At 36.4% G+C, this 23,024-nt stretch overlaps 3 protein-coding genes across 3 annotated transcripts; 1 reads left to right on the forward strand and 2 right to left on the reverse strand.

Moving 5' to 3' along the window:
- Positions 1–119: 119 nt before the first annotated feature.
- On the reverse strand, positions 120–3,392 carry LOC127976523 (G-protein coupled receptor 135). Its single transcript, XM_052580985.1, has one exon. It carries the CDS (start codon positions 3,229–3,231, stop codon positions 1,888–1,890), a length of 1,344 nt encoding a protein of 447 aa, XP_052436945.1. The 5' UTR covers positions 3,232–3,392; the 3' UTR covers positions 120–1,887.
- Positions 3,393–5,366: 1,974 nt separating this feature from the next.
- Positions 5,367–9,572, forward strand: LOC127976568 (JNK1/MAPK8-associated membrane protein-like). The gene is made up of 7 exons (XM_052581102.1): positions 5,367–5,529; positions 5,697–5,776; positions 5,979–6,133; positions 7,664–7,870; positions 7,954–8,135; positions 8,604–8,680; positions 8,779–9,572. Exons 1-7 carry the CDS (start codon positions 5,526–5,528, stop codon positions 8,995–8,997), a joined length of 924 nt encoding a protein of 307 aa, XP_052437062.1. The 5' UTR covers positions 5,367–5,525; the 3' UTR covers positions 8,998–9,572.
- Positions 9,573–9,711: 139 nt separating this feature from the next.
- Positions 9,712–16,624, reverse strand: ccdc175 (coiled-coil domain containing 175). Its single transcript, XM_052581101.1, has 19 exons — positions 16,456–16,624; positions 16,211–16,296; positions 15,536–15,647; positions 15,246–15,381; positions 14,753–14,981; positions 14,543–14,665; positions 14,337–14,446; positions 14,166–14,247; positions 12,820–12,956; positions 12,632–12,742; positions 12,472–12,543; positions 11,780–11,915; positions 11,565–11,693; positions 11,302–11,440; positions 10,951–11,030; positions 10,723–10,875; positions 10,523–10,625; positions 10,384–10,427; positions 9,712–9,960 (listed from the first exon to the last, which is right to left on the reverse strand). Exons 1-19 carry the CDS (start codon positions 16,520–16,522, stop codon positions 9,799–9,801), a joined length of 2,211 nt encoding a protein of 736 aa, XP_052437061.1. The 5' UTR covers positions 16,523–16,624; the 3' UTR covers positions 9,712–9,798.
- Positions 16,625–23,024: the final 6,400 nt, after the last annotated feature.

Consider the following 23,024-nt stretch of genomic DNA (forward strand, 5'->3'; position numbering starts at 1 on the left):
GCCAGAGTGATTTGTGAATAGTAATCAAACATAAAATGGATAAAACATATTCAAACTTTATTTCAGGCAAACTTGAAACGCTTTCAAAGACATAATGTTATAGTGATAAAAATTCTAATTTGAGTATTTGAAAAGAATAATGCATCTCTCTCCTATTAATGAAACCAGCATGGTAAAAACAAACATTTAATAGGCTCATGACTATTTTATGCCTGCGTATATTTTCTCTAAAATATGTTTCAATGAAAGTTTCACATATAGAAGACCCTGTGCTTTTCTCAGATTGGATTATCAACACAATATACCTTTATAGATCTATAAAGCTGGTCTTTAATATAAAAAAATTATATAATTCAATTATATAAATACTGGGGAATGATTACAGAAAAAGGCAATCCAAAAGATTTAATTTTGTAAATCTTAAAGCTAAGACATTTTACTATGAAAAAACCCTATTTCTTAAACGACCATGTCATTATGACTTATTGTTTAATTAAATAGTCATAAAATCCTCTCAACTCTTATACGTTTTACTGGTAATTTTCCAGGTCAGTGTAGATGATGAACAGCATGGATATGGTTTAAGGCTGTGAGAGAGATTACTGTAAACTCCTCAGTTCATTCACAGTGTTTTAAAGCATTTACATTAATTCATGCATTCAAGAGTGACTTTCATCTTGGCACACCACTTATTAGTCTACACACTTTATCTGCTAATTCATAACATTAATAAACTCATGCTTGGAGAGTCTGATTTCAAATATAGGTTGAAAAATTAAATGTAAAAAGATGGTAACACTTTATAAATAATAATTATTAATAATAATATAATGCATATAATATGCATCTTAAATTAATTTACATTCAAACTTTGATATTTTTACTTGTAGGCCTATTTATATTTAAAGCTGAAGAATGTAAAGTTTTAACAGTGTTATGAAAAGAGCGAGCCTAGTCCTACTGACTCGACCAATGGCGTGAGTTGGGGGCGGGGTTTATGTTTTTTTTTTCGTAAAGCGTCACTTTTAGAGTTTGCTAGTGACGTCTATATTAGTCTACTACATACTTCAGCTTTAAAAACACACACAAAATAATGTTTATTTAAACATCATATAATAATATTATTAGGTAATGAACATTCAGGTATTTGGAACTGACATGAAACTTTGATTAGTGTTCCAATTTATTTAAATGCATGTGATTTACTGAAATCTGAAGGGAGGTACTACTGCTGTAATAAAATACGTAAGATCAAATCGTTATAAAAAAACTACAGAACGTAGCTTAATAAATAAATAAATGAAAACATAAAAATTTAAAAACGCAAAAAATTTAAATCTACAAATTTGCATATTAGCTACATATAGCAAAAGTGAACCCCTAGAGAAAAATTTTGAAAAATGTTATCAACAACTTAAAGATTGGCGATTGTCGGCTCTTTTTGTCAAAAGCTTAGTTATTTAACAGAATATTTAATAAAACACTTTAGCTCTTTTAAGATAAAATGGCCCAAGAAAAGGAAGATAAAAAAAACAAAAAAAAAACAACAACAGAAAAACAGCATAAATGTCACTTAACAAGAGAATTCTATTAAGGTTCTAGGCTAAACAGCCTCTGGTACTGTATATGAAACCAATGTGAATGTCATATAAAATCATAAAAAAATATTTAGACTATGTCAAAATGAGTTTGAAAGTAAAGGAACTGAAAAGAGATACATTCGAAGTCAATTATACTTACACTTGATGCATTAATAGCATTGCATTAGAAAAGTTTGTGTTAAATGTGTAAACCTGACTTGACATTTTGTTATCCAATGCAAGAAACGAAAATCGACATTTTTAAGTAATTTTAGCTCCCACGTCGTCATCATAAAGTGTGAGCGCGTTACAAACTGGTGTCAGCAGTCAAAGCTTTAGGCACCGCCGGTTCAGTGATCGTGTCCGGATGCGCATCTCTGCAGAAGAACACCGCCGGGTTTTTACAGGCCCACATGGCCACATCTCCGCCGTTGGCCGGGCTGGAGGAAGACAGACGGCTGTTTGCGCCGTGGTGGCTCACGTACCGGTCTCTAGTCCGGTCCGCCCGGTTCCGGACCGTGTCCCTGCGCTGCGTCTGCGTGGACAGGTACGCAGCGATGTTTCTAGTCCTGTATCCCTCCTCTCTGCTGCGACCCAACAGCATTGATATGTTCGGGTTCCTTATGGCGTAAATCAGCGGGTTGATGGCACCGTTAGCCCACGCCATCCAGATGGCCACGGTGTCCATAGCAGGATTGAAGGAGTAGCTCCCGAGCGCGGTGATGATGCCCATCAGGCAGTAGGGCCCCCAGCAGAAGATGATGAACACGATCATGATGAGCACGGTGGTGGCGGTGCGCATCTCGCTGTAGAAGCGCAACAGGTGCGCGTAAGTGGTCACCGGTCGCACCCTGATCTCCGACAGTCGGACGGTTTTGCAGATGTTGTAGTGGCAGAAGCACATGAGGGCGAAGGGAAGCAGATAACACACTACTATTAAAGCTACACTGTATTCAGTACCCATCCTGGAGGTGCCAGAGTGGAACACGTACATGCAATGGTAAAACCCCTGTTTGTGCACCACCAAGCGCCTGGAGGTCTCCCTAAGCAGGTACCAAGGAAACGAGAAACCCACCGCGGAAACCCAAACGGCCGCCAGGAGCTGCATCGCTCTCCTGCGGCCGATTTTGGCTTGCGGCTGCCTAACGATAGCATAATAGCGGTCGAATGAGATGAGAGTCATGGTCAGGGTGGAGATGATGCCGAAGCAGGTGTTGAAGAAGCCGTTGGCAACGCAGAAGGGCTCCCCAAACATCCACTTGCCATCCTTGCTGAAGAGCATCATGAAGGAGAAGGGTAAACAAAGAACAGCCGTGAGGAAATCCGAGAGGGACAGGGACATGATGAACGCGTTAGTGACGGTTCTCAACTGCCTGTGTTTGATTATAACCACCACGACCGCTGAATTGCCCAGACTGGACAGTAAAAAGATGGCCAGGAGCAGCAGCGCCTGCGAAGCCACCGCGATGCCCTGGAGAACCGAGTTCCCCTCCGAACTCCTCACCGGGGTGTTGCTGGGCTCCTCGCCCGCTGTATAGTTGCTGGCCTGAGTGCTCAGGCTGTTTACAACGGCTTTGATGGTCACGATCTCTAAGATGAAGCCCGAGCCCGACATGTCCACAGTCGCGTTGCTGATGCCGGGGAGATCCATTGGACACGGTTAGGGCGCATCCACGGGCTGGAAGAGGATTCATCACTCGTCAGTATCTCCCGTGTCCGTATCACAGTAAAAATGAGTCTGCACTACGATGCCACAGTCCTCTGCCATACAATGTGCTTGGAGTAAAGAATGTTCCCCGTGCCCTCCCCTGTCACAGAAGATTGAGCTGAAAATGCTGCTGTGAACGTCGTTATTCCACCTGGGGGCGCTTGGAGGCCCAAAAAGCCAATTCACCATCGAGACGCATTTAGATTTCATCAGGTTTTGTGATGTTTTTGATATTTTCGCCCTAATGTTTTCTAGTTTTATAATATACTTGCAAAAGTAATACTCCCATAGCTTAGTCCATAAATTTTTTATTTAAAATTACAAATCGAGTGCACACCAGCGACTGATTGGTCCATTCTAACAAGCGCTGAGAAAAGTTACAGGTAGCTTCTGTCTGATAAAGCAGTGTTTGCGCTATTACCTAGACTACCTCAATGAATCAAATTCTCCGCTTAATAAAAATAAATCAATAAATGAATGAATAAATAAATAGTTTTCAGATGAATTGTCAATCGCTTATTTGCTATGACTACTGTTTCTGCCTCATAGACATATAAAAGTGTGCTAGTCGCTGCTGAGACCCACGCATTTTTAGACCCCGTATGAATGCAATCGCCGCTCTACAAGCTTATTTTATTTCTGTGATACAGATGCAGGACCCTGAACCTCCCCATGACGTTTGAAGCCGTTGCCATGACACCGGGCCTGATTTTTTTTTTTTTTGCAGCTGAATTACGCACTTTCTAATGAAGATTGGTTTAATTTACGCACGCAGCAGCAGATGCAGACTTGCAAACTTTGCCATAAACGCACAGTGTTCGTTTTGTTTTATTTAATTTATAATTCATCTGTCTGTCTGTCCATCCGTCCATCCATCCATCCGTCCATCCATCCATCCATCCATCCATCCATCCATCTATCTATCTATCTATCTATCTATCTATCTATCTATCTATCTATCTATCTATCTATCTATCTATCTATCTATCTATCTATCTATCTATCTATCTATCTATCTATCTATCTATCTATCTATCTATCTATCTATCTATCTATCTATCTATCTATCTAAAGGATTAGATGCTATGGTGGTGTATATAAACACTAGACCGGGGCCTGTACTATGAAGCTAGATTAGCTGGCTGGCCAGGTAAGTTTCAGGTTAGTTTGCACCAATCCTGAGTCTAGGTACCAGGTAAGTGGTTTGGCTTTTAGCTGCATTCATTGCCATAGTAACTTACACTCCACGGCTAACCTGCTCCGGGTCAGGTTATGTTCTGGGTTAGAGATCTCAAACTGAAGTTGAACCAGTCAGATGTGAGAAAAGTGACACATGTCTGACACAGTCACTCCAGTTTATCTTGCTCCAAATTAAAGGTCACTAATGCAAAAATAAATAATAATAATAATAAAAAATAAAATAAAATACACACAAGCAATTTTAGTTTAAGTTATAGTTTATTTTAAATAAATATTAATGTATGCAGATCATGTAATAAGCTGTAGTATCAAAAGACTGCACTATTTTAAAAATAAAAAATCTGACCTTACATGTTCGAGTCTCTGTCACTATATATTTTCAAATGTATAAACTAAGATAACAAGTTTCACTGTCACTGCACTGATAGAGCAAGAATATTTATTTTATTTGTCCTCCTTCATTTTTCATATGACGTTTAATTTTGTCGTATTCTTCAATTTCTTTCTTAACCTTTAGCAAAACCTTCAACCTTTAGTTTTGAATCTCGCTGTCTCTTGCAAGAAGTAAATCAAAATTGCTTTGTGTTGCAAGGCTCATGATTGGCTGTTCACCAGTGATGTCACACATTCATGTGCATGCTCTCCACAAACTCAGGATCAAAGGTCGAGTTGATAAAGAAAGTTGATGAACAGCATCATGGTACCAACAAAGCCAGATTGGAGAGTTTGGGTTTTCTCAACTCAAAACTAATCCTGTAACTCAGCTACCCTCATGTTGTTCAGCTACCATCATGGTACAGGCCCCTGAATGATTGTCATATTTTATGTATTATTCATATACCAGCAGACTGTATTTCTGACCAGTGAGTGGCGCTGTGAAACGATTCAATTTTTGGTAACACGTTCCACATCACACGAAGAAGAAGGCGTTTATTCTATATTCTTCCGGTTTCTGTTACGTATTTTTTAAAATACAGCTTGAAATCAGCTATATCAATAAACTCAGCGATTGAATATTTTTTAATGCTGCGTATGACATGGGTATGTTAAAAAGATCACGAATGTTTGCAATCAGCAAGTGACAATATATAATTCATTGCTGTTGATAGAGGCTCCAGTTTACTGCCATGACAACACGATTCAAATGTTTTATATTGAATTTAAGGGTATGATTATTTGAATGCTGTTTTGTTCTGGGTGTCATGCAGCTGTAGCGATGAGCTTCACCTGTCCTGGGCTGTACTGCGGGAAGACCCTCATAAATAACTCTGCTGTAGGAGAATGTGGGGTAAGTGCCTCTTTTTACAGGAATCGATCCAAATAAAACACACACAGATTGTTTAATGCATGGTTACAATGTGTACTAATGCAAAAGCTCATGACTCATATGTACGGTGTAACAGCACGATTATGTACATACGACATTTTACTAGTTCACAATTGTTTAGTTATTTAGGGGTTTAATAACCTTCATCACTCTTGTTATCAAGGTTTGTCCTCGTGGTCAGAGAACTAACTATCAAAAGATATGTGAGGAGTGCAGCGGTTCTCCAGAGCTGTATGACTGGCTGTACCTGGGCTTCATGGCGATGCTGCCTCTGGTCCTGCACTGGTTCTTTATTGAGTGGTATTCTGGGAAGAAAAGGTAGCCGGCAGAATTTCTTTTTCTGAACAATAGTATGATATATGTGGCAATATTATTGTGCGGATCTGATTCATTTGTGTTTTGTTTTGCAATATCATCACCCTCAACGTGATCGTTCACCCAAAAATGAAAAATCTGTCCTCTTTTACTCATCCTTTCCACACTTTCATGCTTTTCTTTCTTCAGGGTTTCCGCAGGTTTTATGAAGGTAGATTTAAGACCAAGTAAAGAAAATGTAAGAGAATAAATTGAATGGAATACAATACTGTACATCTATACGGCCTCTAAATGTTTTGTAGCGATTCATTACAATATGGAAATAACTCATTAGAAATAACTTTTTTTGCAAAAAAAAAAAAAAAGTGATGTTCAGTACTTTTTTAGAAATCATTTACTAGAGATGCAAAATGAGAAAACAAGAAGTCACTGAACGAAATTAAGTGAGTTTGTGATTAAAACAAGAACAAATATCTGCTAATGGGCTCAGAAGAATCCACTTAATTTACGGGGAAAGCAAGTTTTCATCCCCCTGTGACATGTTTGTTCTTGTAATAAGCATAAACTTGATTCACTTTGTTTAGTTTCTCGGAAAACAAGACTTTTCATCTCAAGCAAATGCATTTTTTTTTTTAGATATTTGTATTGGCAAACAGAACTAAAATACTGAGGAAGATTATTATCAATCTTTATTCTTTTGTAGCGCATGCAGCATTTAATGCCAAAGCTTGATGAATTTAAGAGTTTCAGCTGTGATTAAAGACCTTTTTATGCCTTAATTTGTAGAAGGGAAAGAATCCTGTTTCTCTTGTGGTCCATGTAAAGCATGATATGAAGAATGTTTCTGTTCTCGGCGACTTAACCCCTTAACTGTGACTCATATTTTTGAACATTGACTTTGTAGTGCACGATCCAAACTTACATTTTTATAATTCATGACTGAAAACATTTTGTAACATGATATTGATGTACCATTTACATGGTAATGAAATGTCTGATTTTAAAATGAGTTTTAAAGGATGAATTTTGAGATTTTAAGTTTTCAGTTGATATATAATTTCTCATGATTTCTAAAATGTGATAGAGAAAAAGGCAACAAAGAAGTCTTGTTTTTTTTTAACAAAGGTCAAAATTCCTGTTATAATGTAGATTTTTGAGGGTGCACTCTTGTCATAAATTAATCTATTACTTTTCCTACATAATTTTTTACAAAAAACATTGATAAAATATATATTTTGGGAGTCTTAGACCTTTCCAACGATATATAGTTTGTCAAGATTAGATTAGATTTAATTGTAATATAGTGAAGTAAATGTAGGTGTCCCACAGAGCGGACGGGTGACAGTTAACAGGTTAAAGTCAAAACTTTTTGGTTACAAACATTTTTCATAATATCTTTTTTTATGTTCCATGGAAAAAAACAGCATTGGAATTAGATTTCCATTTTTTGGTGGACTGTCCCTTTAAACTTGAATAATGCATTTTTTAAACGCAGCTTCAAACTAACCTGTGCTCTCTTAATATCATCTCCAGTTCTAGTGCCCTTTTCCAGCATATTACTGCTCTGTTTGAGTGCACGGCTGCTGCCATAGTGACTCTGCTTCTCAACGATCCTGTCGGCTCCCTGTATATTCGTTCCTGTAAGGTTAAGATGCTGTCTGACTGGTACACCATGTTGTACAACCCCAGTCCCGACTACGTCACCACTCTGCACTGCACGCAGGAGGCTGTGTTCCCTCTGTGAGTGGCCTTTTCAGAATGACTTTTTATTTGTTTTGATACACCAGTTATTTCTGCTGCTTTCTGATGACCTGCTCTTTCAGGTACACCATCGTGTTGATCTACTACGCCTTCTGTCTGGTTCTTATGATGCTTCTGCGGCCACTTCTGGTTAAAAAGATTGCGTGTGGTTTAGGCAAGACCGATCGTTTCAGGAGCATCTACGCAGCGCTGTACTTCTTCCCCATCCTCACGGTCCTGCAGGCCGTTGGAGGAGGACTTCTTTGTGAGCGTCACTCTTTTCTTTTTTTGATGAACATTTGAAAGTGTTTTAATAATATCATGATTCTTTAATTATTTTAATATTTTTGTTATTATTTTATGTTGATAAAATTTTTTTTTTAGTAATTTTGTTGTTTTTGTCACTTTGATAAAAACAGAGTTTAAAGTTTTTAGTCATTTTAATTTCAGATTAAGTTATTTTAATAGATCAAGGTAAACTAAATGAAAATCAGCAGCTAACTATTTTTTAATTAAAATTATTTTGAAATTGTTTACATTATTAGTTTTGTAACAGTTTTAATAGTTTCATTTTTATCAGCTTTTGTAAAATTCCTGTATATTGTTTCTACATAAAATTTTTGTGTTTTTATTGATATTTTTGTCTTTCAGGTAAAATGTTTTATGGTCTTTGCTAATTCTAATATTTCCGGTTGACACTGTTTTTGTATTTCCCTTTCTTTTTTATCATCAGATTATGCATTTCCATATATTATTTTGGTCTTATCATTGGTCACGTTGGCAGTTTACATGTCCGCTTCGGAGATACAGGTAAATACATTGTGTACCGTTTTTTTTTTTTCTACCATGATGCTTTTTATTTAATTTTCAAAGATGTGCTAAAACTCGTTGTGACTCGTCTCCCACAGTCTTTCAAAAACCTTGTGGCTAAGAAGAAACGCCTCGTGGTTCTCTTCAGCCATTGGCTCCTCCATGCATATGGTATCATTTCCATATCCCGACTGGATAAACTGGGGCAGGATTTGCCGCTGTTGGCTCTGGTGCCTGGACCTGCTCTCTTCTACCTGCTGACGGCCAGGTTCACAGAGCCAAACAGAATTCTGTCAGAGGGTGGGAATGGACACTGATGTCACTTCCTGTGCAGGAGATTCACCTCCCTCAGACTAACGTTAGAGACGTTTAATTTAATGAAACCTTTGGCACGGACACCAAAGAGCCATAGTCACTGCTCATGATAAAGTATATTGCTAGTATGTATTTTTTGTGTGTTAAATATAAAACAGCTGGTCTGTGAATTTCCTGAGAGTCCTGAAGTAATGTTAGCCATTTTCACATGACAAACTTTGTTGTGCCAAAAATAATTGTATGTATTAAAAGCTTAACACTATAAAAGGTATGTTGTGACAAATTTGCATGTGGCATTATAGGATTGTTTTGCTGCTGAATATGTGAATCTGCACACACACTGTATTGAGAATAATTATGTAGTTTCCAGTGTTCTCAGACACTCATCCTCACAACTTGATTAACGATTTCTCTTATTAAGGATGGATATTTATACGTTCTACAGAGAAGTGTGGAATGATTACAGATAATATTGTTTTACAGTTTTATTCAGCATGTAGTAGTATATGTTATGCATGTTATACAAAATTAATATTTGTCAGCTGCATTTGACTTGTTGAATAAATTGTGAACAATTTTTGCATAGGTGTGATATAATGAACAAAGATTAATACATGTAATAAACATTTTGCTCATTTTTAGTTCATGTATTCAAATGCTCAGAAATGAAACATTATTACCCTACTTTCTATAATCATACATTTTCAACTATTATAAAATATTTAAAAGCTGCTCTTAATAATTGAGGTCTCTGTAAAATAGTTTTTAAATGTCAGAAGATATTGTTCCATATCAATGTGAAATTAAGTGTTCTTGAAGTTTGGCTTCTCTAACACGGAGCTCATGCCCAATAACTCTTTCTCCAGTCTGTTGTTGATGTCACTGATGTGATGTTTTCTTTCTTGAATCCTCACTATGAGATTGTGTATGTTCTCCACGATCTTTTGGTCTTGATTCGCAGAGTTCTAATATAAAAGAGTCTAGATTAGTTAATTTATTGTACAGTAACATCTGATGAAGTCCTATGGCAAAACACCAAGTTCAGAAAAAGGTTTTTAATAGCCACATCAGAAAACATGCAAGTTCATCAGTTTAAAGGAACGTTCCAGATTCATTGCATTAATCCTGATGAATAACTTCTGTTGCCAGTTACCATGGAAACTATTTCTGGCATCCCTCTCTTTACAGGAGATTCTACAAGCATGAAACACTTCCATTTGACTTCCTTCATAAGTGCATTATTCTAGACACAGTTATGTATTTTGTTATAAACCGAGGGACAAACCGAGAAATAACTGACAACATTCCACAAGTGCTATTGATTGAGATCATTATTACTGAACCAGGAACCTTCCTTAACTGTACTGTGTTTTGACATTTTCTCGTACCTCAGTAAGCAACATATTTGTATTCCAGGTATCCGTTAGAGTCTCTAGGAATGGAAAATATACATTATTTGTTCTGGATCGTTATATTACGAGCAGAATATTTTTTTTAAATGTTCAAAGTCATTGTCAAAAGACTTACTAAAGAGAGACTGCACTTCCTCGTTCATCCATTTGACTTCGTGCATATATTTTTCCTTGTCTTTCTTTGCATCCAATATTTCCTCCTTCAGTTGTTCAATGCACTGTTGAAAAAAACAAAAACTATTTGCTGTTGAAAACATCTGAGGCGGCGTGCTAACAAGGGTATGTGTCAGTGTGCTGATTAGTGTGAGTTTTCACCACATGCAGGCGACTGTTTTCCATCGTAACTTGCTCCAGCATGACCTTATTCTCGTAGATGCTTTTTTCGACTTCACTGATCACTGCAGCGTTGGCAGTTAACATCTCCATATGCTTGGCCCTCAAAGTCATTAACTCTCTTTTTAGATCTTCCTACAAACATACAAATGGACACTAGACCATCACGTAAACTAGCACACGATTGGAAAATGCTTAGTCAATGCTGACCTTTGGTTTTAGGAGAGCAGCAGTCTGTTTTGTGAAGTTCTCAATGGAGACCTCAATAAGTTTTCTTTGGGTTACCAGCTCTGATAAAAAAAGAAAAACAGAAGTTCAGTTAATTCTACAATTGCCATTGAATTTGCCAATTCAAAATGGCCAAAAACATCCATTTACAGTGAAAAAGTCGATCTCTATTCTTTCTCTTTTCAGTTATTTGCAGTTATAGAATGACCCAGTTGTACAGTATATTGTAAATCTTATCTAATAGTAGCTGAGAAGTAGTTCATGACTCCATAGTTCCGATATGGTGCAGTGTTGAGTTACAGTACATGAGGAGAATAGATATGAAGTTAGTACCTGTTATTTGGTTTTTGAAAGTCTGATGTTTGAGGTGGTCAATGTCAAACTGAGACTGCACCGTCTCTAAAATCGACTCTTGGTCCTTGAGCTCCTGTTCTCTTTCTGTATGAGCTTGAGTGATTGATTCTACATCCCTCTTTTAAGACACAAGACATGCATTTTTAGTTTTCAGATGCACGCTTAGCTTAACCACATCCATCTTGAAATGTTTTATTGAGCCTAAAATAAGTGTATGAATATGGATTCTCTGTAAGCTTTACTGTAAGCTGTTGAATTTCAGCCTGGTAGTTCATTTCCATTTGTTTTCCCACTTCCTCTAAATTTGTCAGCTCTTCTGTAAGATCCATTATAACCGAATTCAATAATATATGGTTTTGGAGGTTCTTCTTCTACAAAAACAACAACAACAACATGCCTTAGATACAGTGATGTCTCTTTACATTTCCACCACTTCTGTCTAGTGTTTCTGTCGGACCTCATGAAGCAACTCTCCACATTTCTTCTGGGCCTGTTCGATGGCTGCATTGATCTCCTTCACATACTCTTCGTGTTCCTCTTTAAGGGTTTTGTGAGATTGACTTATTTTCTCTCTCTCAGCTTCAACTGCTGCCCTGGATATAAAAAATGTAATGACCATGTAAACAATGATTTGAGGATGAATAACAATTCTCATTGTTAACTGTCAAGTGACTTATGTAGATCAAGATAAACCCGTTTTAAACATTATTAATTTATTTTTTTTACATTTAACCACATTTAAACATGAATTAAACCAGCTGAAACTTTATTTGTTCATTTGTAAAATGATTGATCTGTTTTATGTATTCTATTATTTTTTCTTCATTGAATTGATTATTCTCTCTCTAAAAAGTTAAATAAACTGCATTGTTGTCTTGTTAGCTAAATTGTGCATGATAAAAAAAAAATACTAATTAATTTATAAAATTAATTTATAAAAATAAAAAACAAATTTCTTAACAAAGTGAAGCTTTATTCAAGATAAACTCACTGTTTTTCATGTTTTCAGTACTACTGTTATTTTTTGGTATATTAATTTATTATTTTATTATTATTCTTATGCACAATTTTGTTTCTCAAGTACATTTTTCAGTTAAGTTCCCTGTAGAAGATATATCATTAAAGATTAAAATAAGATGTTGAACAGACCTGCTCATGTTCTGTTTGGCCAACTGACCTTCCAGTTCCTCCAGAGTTTTCTCAAACATATCTGCATTGATTCTGAGAGTCGACCACACAGATAAAGGTATCAAACTATTTACATGTAATGTAGTAAGAGAAAGTCATAAAACAAAAGACAGGTTCATACATGTTAGCGTCGTGAAGCTGTCTCATCTCTTCTTTCATGTTTTTGATTTCAAATCTACATTTGGCAATGGATATAACATCCTCATCACGTCTCAGTTTATTCTCCTCTAATCTAAAACAAAGGAACACATTTCAAGTTAGTCATCAGGATAAAGCAATGAAGAAGGAGTATTAAAGAAATGAATGTACCGTTTGAACAGACTGTGATGTTCAGCAATCATGTCATCTTCCTCTTTCCTCTGAGTGCTGAAGATGTCTGACAGTTTAGAGAGGGGCTCTGATAGAGCACTTTTCACTTTCTGTTCTTCCTTTATCTCATTTTCAATCTGAGATGAAATCACAGCTGCTTACAGTGTTAGGTAACGGATTTAGAGCCAGATTAAATTTCACCATGATCTCTCGGTGAAAACGAGCCGTAAGTGATGGATTAGATCCCCAAAATCAAAAGAATTTAAAATCTGTTACATTATACAATGTTAAAATAATAAATGAATATTAAGCATTATATTATATATTGAATTTTTTAAATATGCATGAAAAAAACATATACCTAAAATATAGTTTTTCTGCATGACATTCAAGCACCTTCCACAAATGTCATTAAAATGTTATTGAAAACCATACATATTGAAAACCATCCTGTCCAATTGTTTTATTAAAATCAGAATAAATGAATTTCAGTACAATCAATCCTCCCCTGAAGTTTAAATAGACGGATCATTTCTTTCTTTCTTTATGAATGAATGAATAAATAAAAATGTAAGTGAAAAAAAAAGTTAAATTAGGTTTATCTCCAAACCTCTTACAACACCAGATATAGATTATTATTTTTTAACTGAAACACCACTAGATAGTGGTGTTTTATTAATTGTCATAATACTTTTTTTTTTATATATAACTGATTAAGTTATTGATATACAGTTACTGATTAAGAAACTTTTTATTAAGCAAGCTTCATTCATAATGTTTCCTATTTTAACAAATATGTAATTTTGCACCAGAAACAGTGTTATTTAGTATTGTTTATACACTATTATAGTATTTATTAATATTTTGAATATATATTTCAGTTTCATTTTAATTTCACCTTTTTATTTTATTATGTGTTCTTGTCATTTTGTTTTTTAAATTTATATTCCAATATGTATTATTTTAACACTGACAGGTAATCGCCTCCTGTATCTTGCATAACCAGCATCACTGTATCCCATCGGTAGCCTAGACAGATATATGGATAGATAGATGTTCATGGTGCAGATCTACTGACTGCTTGAACTATCTAACATCTAAGGGCAGTCCAGCACTCAGCTGTATTAAAGGTCATCTATGCACATTGTGTCTTTGAAGAAAAGCATTTTAAAAGCTCAATGTGATGGTTGCTCAGCAGGACCGGCCAGAGGCAGGAAATCAATGCTTCAGATCTGACATCTAAAGAAAGAGATTTGAGGGTTCGGATCTCATCCGAAAAGAGTGTATTATGGAGCAGCCATTCGTTTAGTGTAAGGAGTTTCACAAATACATCTACCTCTACTTACCTCCACCATCTGCTTCTGAAGGACCTGAACTTTCTGCTCACTCGCTTCTGCCAGTTCAAGAAGTTCACGCTCATGAGTCTCCCTGTTGATTATGAATAACAAAAGCTGATTTCTGTTGACCAGAGGTGAAGGAAACAGAACTGCTTGATGCTAAAACCAGTCACTGATTACTTCTGACGATTAAGTTCCTCTTGCTGACTTTTCTCCTCATGAAGCCATTCTTTGTACATGATTTTAGATGCTGCCATTCTTGCAATGTTTTTCTCCATCTGAGATATATGCTGAAACCAGATGAATAAAGCAAGCCATACCAATCGTTGTATGCCATCAGTATTGTAATATTGTTTAGACACTGTAAAATGCATGTAGATGCTTACTTTTTCACACTGTGTGATTGTCTCCTCCTTGTCTTGGAGTTCTGATGTAAGGATATCCAGCTCCTTGCGTGTTCCTGCATTGATTTTTCTTTGTTCTTTAATCTTAAGAGCAATTTCCTCTATCTAAAGAGGGAAAATATGAACAGAATCACAGCTTTTGAGTGAAAATACCCCCCCCCCCCCCCAAAAAAAAAAACAAGCCCAGACTACCTCTTTTTCCACAGCATGTTTGCTTTCAGCAAATGTTTTACTCTTCTGAATCATGTTTTCTTTTAGGTCCTGTTGGGCCGCTTTCACCTGGACAATTTTGTCCTTCAATGACTGAATCTCATTCTGTTTTTCTGTTAAAATCATCTGTATACTAGCTTTGTTTGACATCTGCTGATTCATCTGGTCAACATCATCTTCATAGTTTCCTTTGATGTTTTCTTTCTCCTGACTGAAATATAATTGCAGGAAGAAGTCAACATATATTGTATCATGTTTGTGTGTTATTTCTTTGGTAACGAACAAAATAATGACTGTTTCCAAACAGGTTTCTCAAACACTTCCCTTAACTGCCATTAGTCAGAAAAAAGATTCAATTGTACTGAATAATGTATGCACTTCAGATTTAATGAGTTTGGGGGATGTAAATGGTAGAAACAGCAATGTGAACTACATTTCCCATGATCCCCTTCAGTCAACATGTTTGAATACTCACATCAGAGCAGCATTTTCTTGTTCAAGGAGTTGTTGCTTCTCCTCCATGGATTGTATGTCATCTACTACAGTTTTCAGCTCAGACTGAAGTCGATTCATCTCTGCAGCATTGTCTTCTCTAGCCGCTGTGACACAAGCTTAAAAAAAAAAAAATAACAACTTTAAGAAGTTACCTGAGCAGTTTCCCAACCACCATTATGCTGCAGGTGAGTTGTTGCCAGAGATGGCCCAATATTTAGACTTATACTTCATGGATTCAACAGTTTTCCAAGGATTTATGAAAGAACTCACCTGATATTTCACTTCTGATGACATCCTCTAGGTTTATTGTTCGATGTCGAAGCTTGCTTGTCTCAATAGTTTCAATTTCAAGTTTCTCGCGGGCTATTTTTCTAGAAGATTCCTATATATGAATGCCATAGTAAAAAAACACATAGCCTACATGGGTCATTCCTGTCAAGCAGTATCATTTGGATTCTGTAAGGTGTACAGTTAACAGGATATAAAGTGATATTGATTTCTGAGTGTTTATCAGTTAAAACGATATTGAAGAAAAAAAAAAAAATAGTAAAAGTAGTAAACAATTTGATTAGAGAAAGGAATATAAAAAGAAACAACTGAAATTACCAATTTATTTTATGTTAGATGGTCACCTATTGTGGATTGCACTCAAAATGGCAACATCTAGTCAAACTGAAGTTGTGAAATTATTTTAATTCACCCCAGTGTTGACTTAACTGTGACAAAAGAAACCATTTGATATGATTTTCATCTCTTAAAATTCTGAATTTCATAATTGATACAATATATAATGTTACAGGACATGACTACGTAACAGAAATGACACATTGGATATATATATACTAAATATCCTGAATATTTACCCCCTTTTTTTGCAACCCACAATGTATTTTATGATTATAGTAAAAAATAAATAAATAAATAAATATAAATTCTTGAAAATACCAGCTCTTTAATAGCGTCAGCTGTCTCTCTCAGGTGGTGACTAGCTTCTTGACTAAATGAAACGCCTTCTTCCCTCAGTCGTTTATCTGTAAGGTGTCAAAGAATTTATCACTTCACACACAGGCTAAATTAGAGGTCAGTAATTCATATATCGATGGCTTCATATTGAAATCGGTGTAATTACGTGAAGTATTTGCCGCTAGTAATCGTATGAAATCGTTCGTGCATATAATACAGTTTCTTACCTAACTCGCCCAAATGCTCCAAGGCAATCCTTACAGCTGGGAAATCCGGCACCAAACATGCCGCCATATTATTAAATTATTATTATTTTCTTTAAACGGGAAACTGACGACCTAACAAACCACATAAGTTCCCCGATTTGAAAACAGCAGCAGTTTGACTCCAAGTTCATCTGTGTACTAAACATGTTGGCATGACGACCACAAGTCACAGATCACAACTTAACAATCTTAATTGTATTTATTTTTTTACATTTTATTCACGTTGAAAAAAAAAATCCTGTTGTTATTATTATAATTGTAATACTTTATTTTTATTTTTAGGGCAGTGATATACAACACTTGGCAACTATAGTTACCACCAAAATACTTAGTTGCGTTGGTAAAATCCATATATTGTTGTGTCCTTTTAACAACAAACAGTGATTATTAATGTGGTTGAAACTACGGTTCAATAGTCATTTTTTGCCATTTTGTTTGGCAGTGATATGAATGTGGGAGCTGGTCAGGCTTTCAGGCAAGGTGTCATCATTGATATGATTGCTAACAGCTTGTGTTACAGCACCGAAGACAGTCAGCAAGTGCTCTGATGGATCACAGAAGCAGCTGAAGCAGTGCTTCTTCTGAGGGCCTGTTTGAACCCGATGCTCTTTTGTAATCTTCAGAGACGGTGAAAAAAGAGGTAGAAGTATTTTGATGTGGTTCACCAGTTCTCAAAGAGGGAGTCTTTTTAAAACTTCCATTAGAGAGCGCTGTTGGTCCTCGTAAAACAGCAGACAGTAGCCCAACATCCCTGACTTGAAACGCAATTAGAATGGGCTGGAACTGCAGTGTTGCTATTGATTTCCTTACCACTGCGTCTAGAAAATATTGTGTGTATTTTTATATCTGTTTTTTATTTATTTTTATTTTTTTATATACAGTATGGAGTTTCTGTTTCGTGTATGGCTGTTGATACTGCAATTTGAGTCTTTGATTTCATACGGTTAGGCCAGAATGCTATCAGGAAAAGTCTATTAAGCGTACACCTAGGATTATAATAGATTTTTATAATAGAGCTTTTATAACAATCCACAAGCTTCTACTGTAGTCTCTAGTGAGAAAGGATGACATTTCTTCTCCGAGTCAAAACACTTGAAGTAATTAGTTTTTTGAAAAGACGAGTGGTTTGTAATGATCTTCACCTTTCAAACCTGAAAAAAAGAAGAAATCTCGATAATGCTAGTCTGGCTGAATGAGACTACACTTGTTTTCATCTTTCCCAGTCTGAACGTTAGAGCTTCCTGCCAATGCAGTTGAACTGGGAAGCAGTCCAAGCAGAGTGATTTTAATTGGACACCGGTTCAGTAGCTGACATACTAGCTGTTGTGGGCAGCCAGAGTGAAAGGAAAGGGCCGAGGCTCATAGTTTAGGTTCTGATGGGAGCTGCTAACTGTCTGCCATTTTTCCGCAGCTAGTAGCCTCTTAGGAGAACTTTAACAGGGATCACTGAGGTCTTGAGTAAAGCTGTTTAAAACACAGACTTGTAATAAAGCCTATCTGGTGGAAAACATCAACTCTTCCTTTTTGATTTTGACCTCAGCAGCCACAAAAAAACAACTATAAAGGGCCCCAGCCTAATTTCTGACAGCTGCAGCTGTGGCAAAGTGGACCAGGCCTACTTCCAGCTTGCTTTTTTTCTTGATTCAAGCACATCATCACTTCTCTCAAATTGCAGTCATCCCTCCACATGATTGTTCAGGTGTGTGTCCTTCCCTTCTGTCTTTGACTTCACTGGGGTGCCACATCCAGGCCAAAAGTGTTCGGTGTCACACATGGCTGTTTCCTGTGTTGTTTGCAGACAGGCCCATTATGGGGCTTTATTGTGCATAATGGAACAGGTAGCTGTTACACTGTTAAAGCACTTGGCTTTGCTTCAGACCAGGGTTGCATTACAGTTCACGTGCATAATTTATCTATGATTCAAGGTCGAAAGCTAGCTACTGCAATGGTATGACATCCAACATACCAGTAAGTGAAGTGGGTTTAATATTGCCCATTCCGGAAGTGATTATAGAGGATTGTTTTTCCAAAATTGCTGCTCTTAATTTTATTTTGTGTAAAATCAGCAGTTCCTGGTTGTAAGAGGAAATGGGGAAAAATAGATTACAGTGTAATGGTTGCATATAATGGGGTTTAATACTCTGCCTGATCATGTAGCAGGAGGATTAACTCGATGGTACAGTAAGGCTTTATTAAAACACATGACTCATATTGCATAATCCTTTTATTCAGTATTGCATATTCTGTCTTTATAAAAGCATTTAGATATTTTTGAATCAGCATGTCGCATCTCCTACTTAAGTGGTTTGAAGCGGTTTTCTGTAATTTCTGATTAGAATGCTTTTTAAACTTACAAAGCAAAAAGACTGCAGATTTGCAGTTTGTATTTTTCATAGTATTTTCAAGTATATTATTTAAAATTGTATACCTATGTGTAGGTTCAGTAATTTCATGTTAATGGCAACCAATAGGTTCTTTTCATTGCCATTAAAGTGAAATAACCAAACATAAACAGAGGAGCTTGAGAAAAATGCTCATTTAAAAAGAAAATTTCAAATGAAACTTGGAGGCTTTTGCATCTCTTCAAATATAAAATGTAAATTTTGTTTTTTTGTTGTATATATAAATACATTATTAACATATTTTAAATATAAAATTGAATGATGTTTATTAAAATTTAAATTATTTATTTAAAAAGAAGTTACTTATGTTCTCCAACGATGGATTTGTTGGATAAAAAAATACAGTGAAAACTTTTTTGAAAAAATACAGTAAAAATTTTTTTGAAATTTGATTTTCTTTTTTGAAATTTGAAAATCACATTTTTATTTCAGTGGTGGCAAAAAACTACATTTTTAGCAGTTGTTACTCCAGTCTTCAGTGTCACATGATCCTTTAGAAATCATTCTATTATTTTTATTTTGTGCTCAAGAAACATTTTTTAATCGATGCTGAAAGCAGCTGTGCTTAATATTTTTGTTTGCGAAACAGAATTCAGTAATGCATTTTTTTCAGGATTCTTTGAATTGGAAGTTTAAAAGAAGTAGAATTACATGTATTTAAATGGAAAATCTTTTGTAACATAGAATTAACTGTCACTTTTGATCAATTTAATGTTTTCTCAATTAATAAAAGTATTAGTTTCTTTTAAAACCCACACTTTTCAATGATATTGGTTACATGCAAGTATATACCAAATAAAATTATTAAATAACTACCAAATAAAATGAAACAGATAAAAAGTCTGTTGAACTGCAGTTCATTTTATTCTTCTTCCTGTCATTCCAATTCATATTCCAAAGTGACCAGTGGGGCATTCAATTCACATTCATACTAATGGATTGAAACAAAGGCCATTCTTAAATTCACAATGTTGCCCAGCTCTATTATGCCCAGTGTGCACTGGATTGTAACTGACACTCTATTATTTGTGACCAATGTGAATAAAAGATTACAACACGACCACGTCTCTGATGCCGAGAGTACAGAGAGCAGAGACTGTGCAGGGATCTTGAGCTGTCATTGCTCCCCATCTGCTGTGCCAGGGCGCTGCAAGCAAATTAGAAAACCCTTACCTATCTGTATAGACTTTCTATACAGCCATTCAAATTAGATCCGTAATGAGATCGCAGGGAAGGGTTGGTGGTTGAAATCAGACTCTGGGTGAAAGGATGTGTGGAGAGGTTATGTATACTAATTACGCAATCATTACGATAAATGTAATTATTACCCAGCGCTATAGGATGTTTAAGACACAAGGATGTGTTGGGAACACAGAATTGTTTGCCAGTAAACTGTTTGCTTCAGTTATTTCTATCGCTCCACAGATGGGATCAAACAATTAGCATAAATGTCAGTGCAGCAGGTGAGCAGGTGTTTTCGTCACTGCGCTGTGTGTTTAAGACCTCCTATGGTTCTGTACAGCTCTCAGATGGCAGGTTATTCTTAAGTGTTTTAAAAGCTGCTGAATGTTGTTGTTTTTTTAAACCATATTCATTAGACACTTAAAATGCATCTTTTATCAAGAACACACAGAACACTTATTCAAGCAGCATGTGTATCCGCCATATGTTTGAATGTTGATGTTTTAATAGCGTCTGTCTGACAGTTCAAGTTCCTTAATTAATTGTGCACCTGTATCCATCAGCATTTTTCATCAACCAAGCTAAAATGGTTCAATACTAATATTTATATAATGCTATATTTTTACATTTTCTACGACAATGTGAGCATGTTTTGCATCAGGTTGTACCTAAATGGCTGCTAGCATGTTTAGAGTTGCTGCTACAACATAGCTCTTACAGTGATCTGAATGATGATAGTTGCTTACTAGTCTAGTCTAAGTCAATATTGTTTTGACATTATGGTCTCTAGATATAGCTCTAGTCTGCCAGATAAAATTCTTATCACTTTGTAAAGTAATAACGCAGCTTGATATTACAAAGCTGCAGGTACTATTCATCTCTTTAGAGCAAACTGTGAAAAAAAACCCCGATAAAGTGACAAGCAATAAATGCTCTTCCATGTTAATCTGAGTTTTTGTTCCAACCAGTCATGACTGCAACAAGCAATAGGGCAGTTTATTGATCTGCTTTTTTATTTTTCTGTAAAATCCCATCAGTCCAGAATTGTGTTTTTGATAATTGTGCTTTAAAAAACTTCCGATTTGCTGTGGTTGTGTCTTTTTTTTTTTTTTTTCATTCAGTGTGGAACAATTGCTTGTTGCTAGAAACAGGCCTGGGGTGCATTTCCCAAAAGCATTGTTAGCTAATTATGGTCACAAGTTTGTGCTCAGAAATTTTGACCATAGTTGGTTTTAGGAAAAGCACTCCGGTTAGGCTTTGTTCAAATGTCTTAAAATAAATCCACACAGAAAGAAAATTCAACCGATATACGAAAGATTCATACATGATGCATTTCATTTTATATATATATATATATATTTTTAACCTTGTAATCCTTAATCAAACTGCAGACTTCTGTCTGGTGACCTCGATCCAATCAACAGTTTATGGTTGGAACCTCATCCACATCCTGCGTTTTTAGTAATGCATTTCACTGATGTACAATAATGAAGAAAGGATCTATTGCTACTTGCATTTCATCGCAACTAGTATGAGGAATAGCAATAAGTGTCACTTGCAGCCGTAGTAAAGAAAAATGAGAGTTTACGGTGTCTCAGACAGTGTGTGGCATGCATCAGTTAACATGTCAAATTGCTAATTTGTTTTTCATGATTGAACTACTTCATGTGAAACAATTGCACCGTTTGCTTGAGGCTTGATCTTGATTAGCATTTTTCTATCAGGATAGAGAGGTAACCCTTTTAGACTTGTTTATCTGCCTCTGTTTCAGATGCATGCCGTGTGCAAATGTGATTCTGGGAAAGTTATACATACACAAGGGCATCTTTATGACATCAGACACTACAATACTCACGAGTTCCACTTTCCAAACCGCATTCACCGGGAACGGCTACACATGCTGTGCTGTGTGCTACCAGATACGCTGTTCACTTGATACATTATTGAGCCTCTTTCTTGAAATGGGGTCTGCATAATGCATGATGTAGTAATAAATACCACACTTCAATAAACTACAGTTTCCTTGCTGAGGAGATACTCTATATTGTGGGGAATGGAGAGTCATTTTGTTTGGTGAAAGGGAAAGAGAGGTGACGATTGGGGAAAGAGTGAAAAGAGACCGTACATGAATGAGTGGACAGATTGGGGAGTGAGGCAGTGACGCAAAGCTTTGTGTGCATTTCAGAACGGCAGAAGCTTGAATGGAAAAGCCCCTTGCTGGCGAGAGATGCTCCGAAATTGTAATTGGTGCTGGAGGGGGTGTTGGAAGTCTCTGCGAGCTTGCTGCCAGTGGAACCCAAGCACCAGAGGTAATACATCATCATGTCTCTCGCTTGGGTAGCAGAGCTTATGCGTGTAAGAGCCTTTCGCCCAACGTCCCTTTTGACCAGATCTAGATCCGTCCCTTCGGCCAAACTTGCACTCACGTAAGTCCGGCTTCACTCTGCTGGACATGATCACAGAACTTTGACGTATACCACAAAATCACAACTCAATTTCACTCTTAACGAGTTTGTTTGACGGTGCTTTTCGTCACGGTGCCCAGTCGAGATTTATGTAATGGCTTGTGCATGGAATTTGCTGACACTGAGGTTTGGTCTACAGCAGCTAAATCAGACATGTTTTAGGACTTTTTTTTGTCAGGAAACCCTGTCACCTAGTGGCACAATAAATGACCTGCTTTAGGAAAGAAGGAACAAAGTTGTCTTCCTTTTTAAGCTTCTTTTATATGCTCACCTTACCTTGACCACATACTGCGCTGGTCTGATTTGCTGATGTTGGACTCTTTGGTGGCACCGGATGCACATTCATCACCTTGCAGAAGCTCCCTGTGCCAGTTCCCAAGGTGACTATTCTGTTTTCCTTAGACTTCCTGTGCTGGAGAACTCCACAAATCAAGGGAGTCTTTATCCTCGTCTTGTGTTTATCTACTTTGGTATTTCTCCA

Source organism: Carassius gibelio, chromosome B17 (assembly GCF_023724105.1).
Source record: "Carassius gibelio isolate Cgi1373 ecotype wild population from Czech Republic chromosome B17, carGib1.2-hapl.c, whole genome shotgun sequence".
In the NCBI taxonomy this organism is placed as follows: Eukaryota; Metazoa; Chordata; class Actinopteri; order Cypriniformes; family Cyprinidae; genus Carassius; species Carassius gibelio.

Coding starts and splice junctions, on each gene's coding strand:
- LOC127976523 (XM_052580985.1), bottom strand. CDS start 3,231: ATGGATCTCCCCGGCATCAGCAACGCGACTGTGGACATGTCGGGCTCG.
- LOC127976568 (XM_052581102.1), top strand. Junction 6,134..7,663: donor TGGTATTCTGGGAAGAAAAG/GTAGCCGGCAGA, acceptor TATCATCTCCAG/TTCTAGTGCCCTTTTCCAGC. Junction 7,871..7,953: donor CAGGAGGCTGTGTTCCCTCT/GTGAGTGGCCTT, acceptor CTGCTCTTTCAG/GTACACCATCGTGTTGATCT.
- ccdc175 (XM_052581101.1), bottom strand. CDS start 16,522: ATGGCGGCATGTTTGGTGCCGGATTTCCCAGCTGTAAGGATTGCCTTG. Junction 14,248..14,336: donor GAGGAACTTAATCGTCAGAA/GTAATCAGTGAC, acceptor CATAATCAACAG/GGAGACTCATGAGCGTGAAC. Junction 11,694..11,779: donor GTGGAGAGTTGCTTCATGAG/GTCCGACAGAAA, acceptor TTGTTTTTGTAG/AAGAAGAACCTCCAAAACCA.